The following is a 12,684-nucleotide window of genomic DNA, read 5'->3' as shown; positions in this document are numbered from 1 at the left end:
TATAAACTGGGGAGTATCTTTAAGAGTGGTTTCAACCCTGACTGTATAATATAATCTGTTGACGAGCTTAAAAAAAATATGGGTCGGGCGCGGTGGCTCAAGCCTGTAATCCCAGCACTTTGGGAGGCCGAGACAGGCGGATCATGAGGTCAGGAGATCGAGACCATCCTGGCTAACACGGTGAAACCCCATCTCTACTAAAAAATACAAAAAACTAGCCAGGCGTGATGGCGGGCACCTGTAGTCCCAGCTACTCGGGAGGCTGAGGCAGGAGAATGGCGTAAACCCAGGAGGCAGAGCTTGCAGTGAGCTGAGATCCGGCCACTGTATTCCAGCCTGGGCGACAGAGCGAGACTCTGTCTCAAAAAAAAAAAAAAAAAAGTAGGCCCAGCCTACACTAGACTGGCATTGGTACTTGGTATCAGTATTTTTTAAAAACTTCCCATAGGATTCTAACGTACAGCTAAGATTGAGGACCATTTGTCATCTGAGATTATGCTTAATAAATTAATAGTGTTTTTTAAATTAATTAGATTTCACTCCTAAGTCATTATCAGTAAATTTGCTCAGTATCTGACAAGAATTTCTAGCATATATTTCTTGATTAGAGCATGTAAAATTCTAAAAGAATTTTTATAGTATTTTCCAGGCAATAAGACCAAACCACTAGTGCCCTAAATTTACCAAATGCATGAGTCTAAGCCTGTGCTCTATATATATATACTCAAAGCCAAGTTTACATCTGTGTACACAAGTGTGCATGCATATGTATAATTATTTTTTCAGAAAGACTACAGTTTTAACAATCATGAGCTTTGTGTTTTGATTTTACTCCTATTCCTGTATTGTATTAAGTGTACTATCATGTTCTTGAGGCATATCTCCAGGAGATTTTCTTTTCCAAGAAAAGTGGGACATACATAAGTGGGTAAACGCTAGCGCTAGATACTCCTTTAATCTCTATTACATCAGATCTCTGGCTCCCTTTTACAACCAGGCAGTCTTCAATTATAGGTGGCTAACAGGGAAGAAAATCATTGGCAGAGCAACAGCCTCATGTAATTTCAGAGTATAAAAAATTAATTTTAATCTTCTGAAAGGTAGTATTAGAATTAGCTGGATTGCTACACTTAGGAATCACAGGTTCCAAATAAATATCAGTATTTAATGGAAATTAAATAATGGAATAGATTATTTGAAATTAGGGCTGCTGCTAGAAAATCAGACTACCGTATCTATATAAACAAGTTAACAGAAGTCATGCCAGCTAAATCTGAAATGTGAGATTATCCTCCTTCTGACCAAATATGCTTGAATAAACTTAATGTTCCAAATTATGTGAGGGATTGCCTATTGTGCAAAAAAAGAAAAAAGAAATCTGAAGTTTTAAAAAATCAGCACAGTCTAGTATTATTTTAGTCTCTTGGATGTTATAACGTTATCTGTTCCATATGTTGTTAATATGAGACAGTGTAACAGAAACAATTATATTGATTTAGAATCACTATAAATCATTTAGCCTTTTGTCTCAATTTTCCTACTTCGATGCTCTTGGGGCTTTCGCTTTTGATTTTCGATTTTTTTCTTAAAATAATTAATATTGTTGAAATTTGACTTTCTAAATTTAAATTTATCAGAATTTCCTATGTAAAATGAGTCTAGGCACCAAATGTTTAATAACTTAAAAAAAATGTTTATGGCTATAAAAGGAAAAACCCTATATCACTTTCAAGCTTGTTTTATATCCAAAGTGCTAGTTATTTTGTGATGAGACTGTTGTACACCCCAAGAACATTTTTGAAAGACATATAATTAGTAACTTTATTTTTCAACTTATATAAAATAAATTTATTACTTGTTTCACAAATTTGACTTTTCAAAATAAGCTTTAGTAAATGGCATATTTATATACATCCAGCTGAACTTTTTGCTTGAATTGGGTTTCTACATTTGAAAAAGTCTTTCAGTAATATAGGATTTTTTTTTATGAATGTTTTTCATTTAATAATTATGAAATCAAGTAAAGCTAAAAGGAATCTTTTAAATTCCCAATATGATAGTTTTTTCTTCTCAAAAGTAGTAATGAGGTTTTACTATAAACTGTTACAGCATTCTTTCAAACTAGAATGACAACATTTTCATCATAATACAGATTTTTGCAGATGAGTTGAACATATCAATGAAAGAAAAAAAATCTACTTTTTCTTGTTTCCTTTCACAGGCAATGATACCGTCTTTATCCAAGTTACACTGCCCCATGGCCCAAGTTAGTATATTTGGTTTAAGACTCATAATTCTTGCTTTGGCTTTAAAAATCAAACCGAGTGTACCCTTTCCTGCTAAACTCTTCTTGGGCCTGGCAGCATTGGTACCTTGCTTGCAACGTCCTAGAAGTGAGGCCTTCACTTGTGCTATCTTTTGATCATAAGTGATTTGCTTACATTTATATATTTTTCATGCTTTTTATAAAACCTTGTTTCTCTCTTAAAAGAACATATTAAATAAGTGGCTTCCACATTTAACCATTTCTTTTTTCCAACTATAGAGTTCTAAATATATTTTAATGCTCAACTCTGAAAAAAAAAAAAAAGCAAGAGCATGCATGCGCGTATGGGAATGCTGGCAGCTATGCAGTTTCTAAATCACAAAATATACTTAGCCTGATGGCCAGACAGATTATAAACAACTGTTTTTGACTTTAGAAGAACTTTCTTATAATTGTAATTATTCAAAGTATAGCCTAAATACTGATAAAATAAAGTTCCATTTTAATTTTAAGGTAAACTAAATTCACTAAATTCCACTATTTTAATTATTTTAAGCTAATTAATTTTTTTTTTTGCTATCCTTTCATACAAGTAATTTCAAAATGTATACAATGGAAAATACTAGTTACAAGCTGAATTAACTGTATATTCTTAAGAAAAAAGGTAGGTGATCAAAATGTTGATCATTTGAATAATATCAGTACACAAAGTACTCTTTAAGTTCTATATTGTTACAACATATGACAAAATAAAAAGCTTAATGCTTAAAGGGAAAAAAACTGCCAAGTATAATTTTGAATGATGGTTTATTTTTTTCACATCTTTTTTTATAGTGGGTATCAACTAACAACTAACCTAAGTGTTGTTTTCCGAAGTGTAAATTTATATGCCTACCTTATGTTCTTGTTAACCATAAATGTCTGTAAGAGAGGTTCCAATTAGTAGCTTTACTTACCTTTTTGTGCCATTTCACCAACTTATTCTTAAATCAGATTCACTAGATTTTAGTGTAATTTCTGCTTTCATTGTCAGGGCTGCCTCCATTGTCTTGAATAGTGCCATCACCGTTAAAAGTATTTGGATTTAGAGTATAATGAGCCTCTTTTTGCTTACAGGCAAAGGAGAGCCTATAACTAAACAAAATAAGGAGAGGCCCCTCACCTAGACACTATAATTCTTTCCCTTGCATCCTTTGAGAGAAATGCTAGGGAGAGACATTGGAAAGAGTGGTTAAGAGCACAAACTCTATTCCCAGGGACTATCCAGTAAGGTGGGGAAGTTCTATAAATTCTAATAAAATCAAAGAAAAAAATGAACCCAGTATAGAGTCTAAAAATTACCATTCCAAAGATTTTCAGTAGCTCATTTTCTCCCAGACATCTAAGAATCAGACCCAATTAAAAATTTCAATAATAGAGTAACCACAGGAATGTTATTTTGTTCAGGCAAAATAACAGAATACCTTAGGCAGCTTTTTTCTAAATATTCTGCTAAAAAATGTCTGCATGCTTTTATGGCAGTTTGCTTTAATGAAATACTATTGGGTATTGGTTTACTGAACTGCTTTTGGTATTTCTACACATTACTTTTAATCATAAGCAATTTCCAGCTAAGACTTTTCAAGATAAATAAATGAAATAAAATTCCTGTGAATTTTTTCTTAAAAATTTAACATCCTACAGGATCTGCTTCTGTATCATCTATAAGTTTAACCAAAGGCACTGATGAAGTGCCTGTCCCTCCTCCTGTTCCTCCACGAAGACGACCAGAATCTGCCCCAGCAGAATCTTCACCATCTAAGGTAAAGTAAGAAATCTTGTTATGTAGAAATTGGAATCATTACAGTTACATTATAATAAACTGCTTATGTCTAGTTTAGTTCTCACTGGAATAAGTTAACATTTCAGAGTATATAGGCTTAATAGTTTAAATAAGGATTACATATAGATTTAGCATGCAGTAATGTTTCTTTTCTTCTGAAGGTAGTTTTTTGGTATGCATTCAAGACCCTTGTAAACCTAAGGCTATGGTTATTTTCAGAAAAAAAACAAAATAAGTTTTAATCTATAAAGTAAGAGAAATTTGGTTTCAAGCAGTTCTTTAAAAACATAAAGTCCTGAAGCTTTGTATGAAGACACATTATAAGTCAAACTGTATCTTGACATATGCTAAAATTTACTTATCTGTAGTAAATTTGACATACTTTTAAATGGAGTTTTCATTGAAAATTCTGGATTTGGAAGAGACCCTAAAGGCTCAAAATAGCTATTTCTACTTACTTTTTTTGGCGGGGGGGCCAGCTGTTAACTTAACGCATTAGTTCTTAAGCTGTCCAGAGTGCAGAGCACCAGGGTAAGTCAAGACAAGACACTCTTTGTAGAACTTCATGAATGTTAATATAGTTAATTTAAAATTATAAAATAGGCAATTTATGCTAAATTAGAAATGATCTTTGATTGATTGATAAGCTAAGTCAGTAAGCAGTAGCAAACAACAAAATTTTGAGGAAAAAAATTTAAGTAAAAACTTTGGCAAACTTTTTTTTTCTATGAATTGGCAGAACCTCCCATTTAAAACACATGCCAGCCTTGGCAACAGAGCAAGACCTTGACTACAAAAAATGAAAAAATTAGCCAGCCATGGTGGTCCTTGCTGCTTGGGATGCTGAGGTCGGGGGATCACTTGAGCCCAGGAAGTTGAGGCTACAGTGAGCCATGATTGCACCACTGTACTCCAGTCTGGGCAATAGAGCAAGGCCTTGTCTCAAAAAAATTTTTTTTAATTACAAAGGAAACATACGGCAAAACTCCCTGTTCGACACTTAGCATCCTGCCAATAGCATGTTTGAAAACCCCAACTTAATTCTTATAGTCATGATACTTCATAAATTTATTAATAAATGTGTATTTTATTCTTCTTTTCATTTGTTAGATTATGTCTAAGCATTTGGACAGCCCCCCAGCCATTCCTCCTAGGCAACCCACATCAAAAGCCTATTCACCACGATATTCAATATCAGACCGGACCTCTATCTCAGACCCTCCTGAAAGCCCTCCCTTATTACCACCACGAGAACCTGTGAGGACACCTGATGTTTTCTCAAGCTCACCACTACATCTCCAACCTCCCCCTTTGGGCAAAAAAAGTGACCATGGCAATGCCTTCTTCCCAAACAGCCCATCCCCCTTTACACCACCTCCTCCTCAAACACCTTCTCCTCACGGCACAAGAAGGCATCTGCCATCACCACCATTGACACAAGAAGTGGACCTTCATTCCATTGCTGGGCCGCCTGTTCCTCCACGACAAAGCACTTCTCAACATATCCCTAAACTCCCTCCAAAAACTTACAAAAGGGAGCACACACACCCATCCATGCACAGAGATGGACCACCACTGTTGGAGAATGCCCATTCTTCTTGAGTTCCTCTGTACTGGGATGTATATTTTCCTGGCCCCAAATCCATTGCTGGCAATGGATGCACTGAACGTGCCAGCACTGAGGAGTTAAAATGAGAACTCCAAACACTAACGACTCTTCTTCAAGATGCAGTATAAGACAATGAATTTTAACCTAGATGTAATTATAAAATGGAAATGGTATTCCAGTTTAGAATATGGAAAGACTGACCTAGAGGAATTGGACAACTGATTGCACCTGAAAATCATAAAGGGACTTTTTCTGGCCAATAGGCAGGAGTCCTCTTTTTGGGAAGTGTTTGTGAAGTGATCTTTTGTGAAGTGATCATTAAAGGGATGGAAAACACAGTCTAGTGTCCAGCAGGCCCACATGATGACAGTTTTTGTAATTCAAATTATGCACTTTTAAAAAAAAAATGTAAACAGGGATCTTAATATCTTCCTTTGTTTTCCTTTGCTTTACTCTTCTACTTCAGAATATTTTCTTAAAAATCACTCAAAGGACTGTGAGGAAAGGCTGTGGTACCTGACCTTGTTGAAATCAAGGCCCGGCACTGTACTACAGTCCTGTTTACAGATTATTACGGTGAACTGAATGGGTACCGAGGCTTCACCAAAGAGGTACTTTTTTGTTGTTGTTGTTTTTTTAGGAATAATTATACCAATTTTAAGAGCATTCCCCACCTGTCCCCACACACCCAAACAAAATGTGGTGGTGTTGCCTTCAAAAAAGAAGTTTTGTGTCATTAACATGACAGAAGAACTTTTTAAAAAAACATAACTGTCAAGTATTCTATTTGCATTTAGGAGACTGTTAATCTATGCTAGATTGTCATTTTCCCTCCTTCTCCCACAAAAGTTTACTGGTAGTCCATGTCATGGCTCGTAGCTATCCCTCTAACCATACCATGGAAATGCAGACACCCAATGTGAAAAGGAGCACTTGCTGGGCATCACTGACACCGCTCATGTTTTACTCATAGTTGAGTAATCCGCATATCTAGAATTATCTTGCATTGCCTAAATCATATGTATATAGTGAATGTTATATAATATACCTGGCAGGTCTGTTTTAATTTAATTGAATAAAGATACAAATACTTTGTTTGGCTGGCATATATTAAATTATTATATGAAGAAAATGGTTGATTCTTATTTCTTTTAGTTGAAAAACACACAAAAACACTAAACATAAAAGCACGTTTTGTGGTACGCCTTGGTTTCTAGTTCTGGATATATGTATTAATCTTAAAGAGTGATCTAAAGTCACAGCTTGGCATATAGGAAGATACTTGGTTAGAATAGGATGGGTATCTTTTAAGCAGAACTTTGTAAGTTTTAAGTTCCTAAGCAACATGTATACAGTGTGTTAAGGTTTATATTGAACATTCTACCTTGCTTGAGGTTTTCTGCTTTATCAAAACTATTCATGATAGAACATCTACCTGCATCATTACTATCATCATATGGATTATTCATAAAGCGTATGTACTGTTCTTCTGAGTCTAACAAATACTGTGACTGAAATGCATGCACCTTGTTGAAGAGAAAACATTTTATTAATCTCCACTATAATGTCTGTGAAATGTGCAGTATTCCATCCTTAGAGAGTTATCTGGTTCATCAGCATCTGCATGTATCCTCTGAATAATGAAGCAACATTTCAGCAATTCTGTTAACCACGCTATTAAGAGACATTTGTAGAAGTGCTGCAACACGGTGGGAACCTAGTACTTTAATAATTTCCTATGATATTTATTAGAGCGCAAAATGTACATCACGATAGTACAGTATGTAGTCCTTTAAGACCAGAAGGTATGTTAACTGCACCGTCATTAAGCAGTCTATCCTATTTTCTTATTTATTTGTTAGAGTTGAATCCTTTTTGTTCAATATTGTACCATTCCTATGATGGTAGCCATTTTTCTCTTTATAAAATATTTCTTCTTTGAAAAGTGTCCTAAAAATTTAATTTCAAATCTCCTCTTGGATGCAAACTGTCCCTAAGACCATCCACTCAACAGTATTTATGTAAGCCAACTTACTAGTGCCACTACAACTAATCATGATACATAGTCCAGAATCTCCCAGGACTTTTTACTGGGCCAGCCTCATTGTCCCTAGGATTTCTCTTTTTATGTCTCATGGATTACTTCTCTTTTTAATTGCCCCAGGCCCATTCCAAATGAGAACCTGGTAAAAGTCACATTGGATCCCATTCAGTATGTCTTCGGCTAATGTGTTAGCCTTCAATAAGGTGATAACCCCTTTTCAACCTATCTAGTCTATAAAGAGGAAAAACTCAAATTTGAAGTTCTAATCTTATTTCTCCCAAAGGGAACTATTCTTCCACCCCATGGTTCTAGGAGACCACTTCACTGTGCAACAGTTTTATATGTATTGTGGATGGAGGATATTTTATTCTGAACCGTGACATTTGGGTAAAAATATTTTCTGCAGTGGTAACTGATTAGAAAAATTCCAATTGAATGCCCTTAGGTGGAGGTGAGAAAACGGTATCCTTGCCTTCCTCTCAATATGAAACATTAACTAGTTGACAAATTTATCCTTGTAGTAATGAAAATATATTTAATCAGGGACCAGAAATGGCAGAGGAGATAAATGCATCATTACAAAATTCTGCTTTTGAATCCTGGACATTACAAAGGGGGTAAATGCAGCATGACTTTTTGTTAACCACATTCCAAAATGTGGAACATTTCTCTTAGAAATGAAAATATTTCAAGGCTGACGTATTTTAAGACTACACATTATCAGGAAGCATACATTGAGAGTTTGCTTAATTAAAGGTTGTTGGGCATCAAATTATGTTTAGTAGGTTACTATTCTCTTAACAACTCAAGGATGCTTTAATGGATCTGAATTTGACAAAGAGCATGCCACACTAATACTACAGTCAACAACAGCCCAGAGAACAATTACTATGTCAGCTGGAGGCTATATTGATTCTAAATTCTTAAAGGTTTTTTTCCCTCCATAAATCAAAAATTACCTTATGTAAACCAAAAATTAGTTGGTATTTATGGTCATGATCTTAATTCTCAAGTTTAGCTTACTTTAATCTTGTATTTCATTGTTTGTCTTCTAATGACAGCTTAGATTCAGATTTTTAAGTGGCTCAGCAAAATAGGAGGAGTGTCCCAATTTATTATGTTGTACATATTGAGGAAAACCTTTTTGTTCCTTCAGATTTAGAAAGAAACAGTTTAACCATTTATTTCTTGGTATTCTGCTGCTGTGAACAGGTTTACTTATTCTTTTAACATATATTGTGTGACTACACAAGTATAGGTCCTGTTGTATTGCACATTAATCTTTACCAGTAAATAAACATCACAAGGTTAATATTGGTTTGGCTGAAAGAATTATGCAGTAAAGTTATTTATAAGGGAACATGATGACTTTATTCAATATTTTTCTTCTTTGAAACATCTCATTACTGTTAAAATTATTTCATAATCCCTTATACATGAGCCAATGAAATATTCTGAGCTCTACTTAAGCATGAAGTCTATATTATAAATCTAAACAACAAAAGCACTTGTAACTTGTTTAGTAAATTCCATGCCTTATTTTCCATTTTTGACACCGTAAAGTGCATTTTCTGTCGACTGTGAGCAAATTTCCCTTTTGCCTTTAATGAAAATAGTGCATTAAGTAGCCAATTGCTGCAGAATTATAAAGCAAGTTAGCTAACGGTGGGTCACATTGGACTACCACTCAAAGAAACAAGATGCATAACAGATGGAAGGTACATGTGGTGTGGCTTAGGGAGAGCGCACCTGTGCCAGATGCATGCCACTTTCAGTAGCTGCCAAATGTGCCTTTAATTAAGAACATCTCTAATTTTTTTCTTCAGATCAAGTCAGCATTTGGGGGCGGGATTTGGGCAGGGAACTTTGGGGTGCAAATATCTGGTGAAACCACCAGAGAATTTGGTTGTCAAAGTGACATGTATAATTTTAGTTGAGACGTGTTTGTGTATATATGTGTATTTGCCTTTGTTTAGTAGCACGGTTATTTGCTAAAATAATTGTCAAAAAAATTGCTCTGTCGGTCTTACTTTGATGTAAGAACAAAGTGTGGTCTATACATCTAATATGGCCTTTGTACCTAACCATGTTCATAGGTAATCTTTGTACTCTGTGTGCAGCAGTATTTGGTTTGCATTTAAAGTGAAAATAACGGCTGTTATTTTTCTGGCATTACTAAGATAAACTGAAAAATAATAAAGAAAAATGCCTTACATAGCCCACAAGTGTATTATTTTTGCATGTATTTATTTTAGAGGGCAGTATTTTTGAAATCATTAGTGATTCTCATTTAGCTCATATATGCCATATAGAAATATTTTGCATTTTATTGTGGTCTTTCTTTGGAGGCACTTTTTCCTGTATCTAGTTATAAAAGGATAAAAGAAGTTCCATATTTGCCTCTGTGTCAAATCTGCTGATTGTAGTGAGTGGGAGGCCTTTGGGATGAAAATTAGTAATTTAAAATGACCTTGGGTGTCACCTGGATGAAGTTTCAGAGTGCTAAGGCATTTGTATTCCATAAAAGAAATTTTGAGATATCACGTTCCCTGACAGGCAGCTTTTGCTGAGATCTGCTGGAATGAGGTAGCCTGACCTTTAGCAATTCTTTCTAGGCTTGGCGTGAAAATATGAGTTTAAGGTTGTAACTAAAGAATGATGCAAATGTACTGTCATTCAGTGTGAACTACAGGATGTAAAAATTGATGAATCCTTAGAGGGCCAATCCCATGATGTAAAAATTAAGGTAGATGAGGCCTGGAGAAGTGAGATGACTTAGCCATGTGGCAGTCCAAGCATGAATTATCGAGTATATTCTAGGTAATCAATTTAATAGCTATAGGAAAATAATGTTTTTATTAAACTTGATTCTGAATTTTCTCTTGAAATGTCACTTCTTTTGAGCTATAACCTGGTGATGTGCTTTTTCACTTATTTTAATCCTCTTAGGTCATCGCAGATCAGTCTGTTTGGTACAGTCCATAGTTAAGCCTGCCTTCTTGCTGATAGGTGCACATGGTGTCCAGAGGGATGGACGGCTTCAATATAGAGTACAATTCCAAAAAAGTAGTTTATGGCCATTCTAACATTTTGGGACTCTTGATTCTTACTGGAGGCAAGAAAAACTATAGCCCATGTAAAAGCTAATTTCTCTACCTCAGTAACTCATCAAGAAAAGGAAGAATCAATGTGATAGAAACAAGCAGGTGCTTTGGAATTATGTCTGTGTTCACCTTCTGGTTCCACTACTTATTACATGAGTGACTTTGCAGAAGTTATTTAATCTGTTTCTCATCAATACAAGGAGGTTAACAGATCTATTGTTTGAGTCTATTATGAGGTTTAAAGGTAATATGTGTAAAGCACATGTCTTTCACAGAGTAGGTGCTTAGTAAATGCTAACTAAAGTTACGAGGGATGCACTGTCAAAGCTTACTGGCTTTTAGGTATCTTTTAAGAGGTTGGTTGCTTATCCTGAAGCCCTCATAATTTGACTCTTTACTATATGACTTCCTTTGCTGTTTATCATCACTTAAATTAGTTCTGAGTGACCTTAGGTTATAAGCATTTGATAAGGGCATTTGATAAGGGCCCATCTGACTATTCAGCATTCAACAAATATTTATTCTTCCAAGTACAATTCTGATACTAGGAATATGGCAATAAACAAAACAGGCAAAAGTATATGTCATCATGGGGTTTATAATCTAGTGAGGAGATGCAGACAATAAAAAGTAGTAAGCATAATAAAATAAGTATATTAAAAGTAGTAAGCATAATAAAATAAGTATATTATACATTCGAATGTTTTCACTTATGAACAAAAAAGGATATGGTGACTGGGAATGTGGAGTCCAGGGGAGGTGAAATTTAAATGGGATGGTCAGAAGCCTGCCTCATAGAGATGACATTAATAGACTTGGAAGAGGTGGGGGAACAAGACATGCATAAATCTGGGAGAAGACTATGTCAAGTCACAGGGAACAGCCAGTGAAAAGCCCAGAGGCAGGAGGAGCGTACTTGGTATGTGAGGAAGAGTGACGCTGCTTGTATCTGGAGAAGAATAAATGTGGACAGAATAGAAGGAGATGCCATCAGAGGTTTGACAGAGCTCACTTAAGGCTTTAAAAGCCCTTGTAATGACTTTGACTTCTTAGTGGCAGAGTAACCAGTGACAAGATCTGATTTACATTTTAACAGGAGCACTCTGGCTGCCCTGTTGAGAATAAAATAGTGGGAACAGGGAGGCTTACCCAATAGAAAATGGCTTGGACCAGGGTGATAGCAGTGAAGGTGCTAAGAAGAGGTCAGGGCCTAGATATGTTTGAAAGACAGCCAATATGCTGATAGACTGTGAGGTGTAAGAAAAACAGAATTGTTAAAGATGACTTCAACGTTTTTGCCAGAGCAACTGGAAGGATAAATTTACCATTAACTGAGGTGGGGAACATACGACTGAAGCAGGCTTGGACACACTAAGTTCAATAAATATATTAGACATCTTAAGAGATGTCAAGGAGGCAGTTGAAGATGTTAGTCTGGAGTTTGGGAGAATAGGCTAAAGATAGTAAATTGGGAGTCACTTTCATAAAGATATTAAAGCTAGCAGACTGGATAAAATCACAAAGGAACTGCGTATAGACTAGAAAAAGAAGAGCTCTAAGCAAAGGAGAGCCCTGGGGGATTCTAATGTTAAAAGAAGGGGGACAAGCCAGGCCTGGTAGCACCAGCTACTCTGGAGGCTGAGGCGAAAGGATCACTTGAGCCCAGGAGTTCGAGGTTACAGTGAGCTATGATCGTGCCTGTGAGTAGCCACTGCACTCCAGCCTGGGCAACACAGAGATCCTATCTCTAAAATAAAAAAATTAAAAAAAGAAAAAAGAAAAAAGGTGGGGAGTGGAGATGGGGAATCAGCAAGGAGACCAAGAAGAAACTCCCAGCGA

General features: G+C 35.6%; 1 protein-coding gene across 2 annotated transcripts in view; it reads left to right on the top strand.

Moving 5' to 3' along the window:
* The window catches only part of SOS1 (SOS Ras/Rac guanine nucleotide exchange factor 1), a 146,875-nt gene extending 136,909 nt beyond the window's left edge, over positions 1-9,966 (top strand). Inside the window, exons 21-23 of one of the 2 annotated variants that reach the window (XM_025354085.1) lie at positions 2,222-2,266; positions 3,950-4,068; positions 5,199-9,966. In XM_025354085.1, the coding sequence (XP_025209870.1) occupies positions 2,222-2,266; positions 3,950-4,068; positions 5,199-5,690 (656 nt within the window). In that variant the 3' untranslated portion in view covers positions 5,691-9,966. The remainder of the gene's footprint in view (positions 1-2,221; positions 2,267-3,949; positions 4,069-5,198) is intronic. The other variant, XM_025354086.1, reaches the window with a different exon arrangement.
* The last annotated feature ends 2,718 nt before the right edge of the window (positions 9,967-12,684 follow it).

Source organism: Theropithecus gelada, chromosome 13 (genome assembly GCF_003255815.1).
Source record: "Theropithecus gelada isolate Dixy chromosome 13, Tgel_1.0, whole genome shotgun sequence".
In the NCBI taxonomy this organism is placed as follows: domain Eukaryota; kingdom Metazoa; phylum Chordata; class Mammalia; order Primates; family Cercopithecidae; genus Theropithecus; species Theropithecus gelada.
This window is presented reverse-complemented; position numbering and strand designations above follow the sequence as displayed.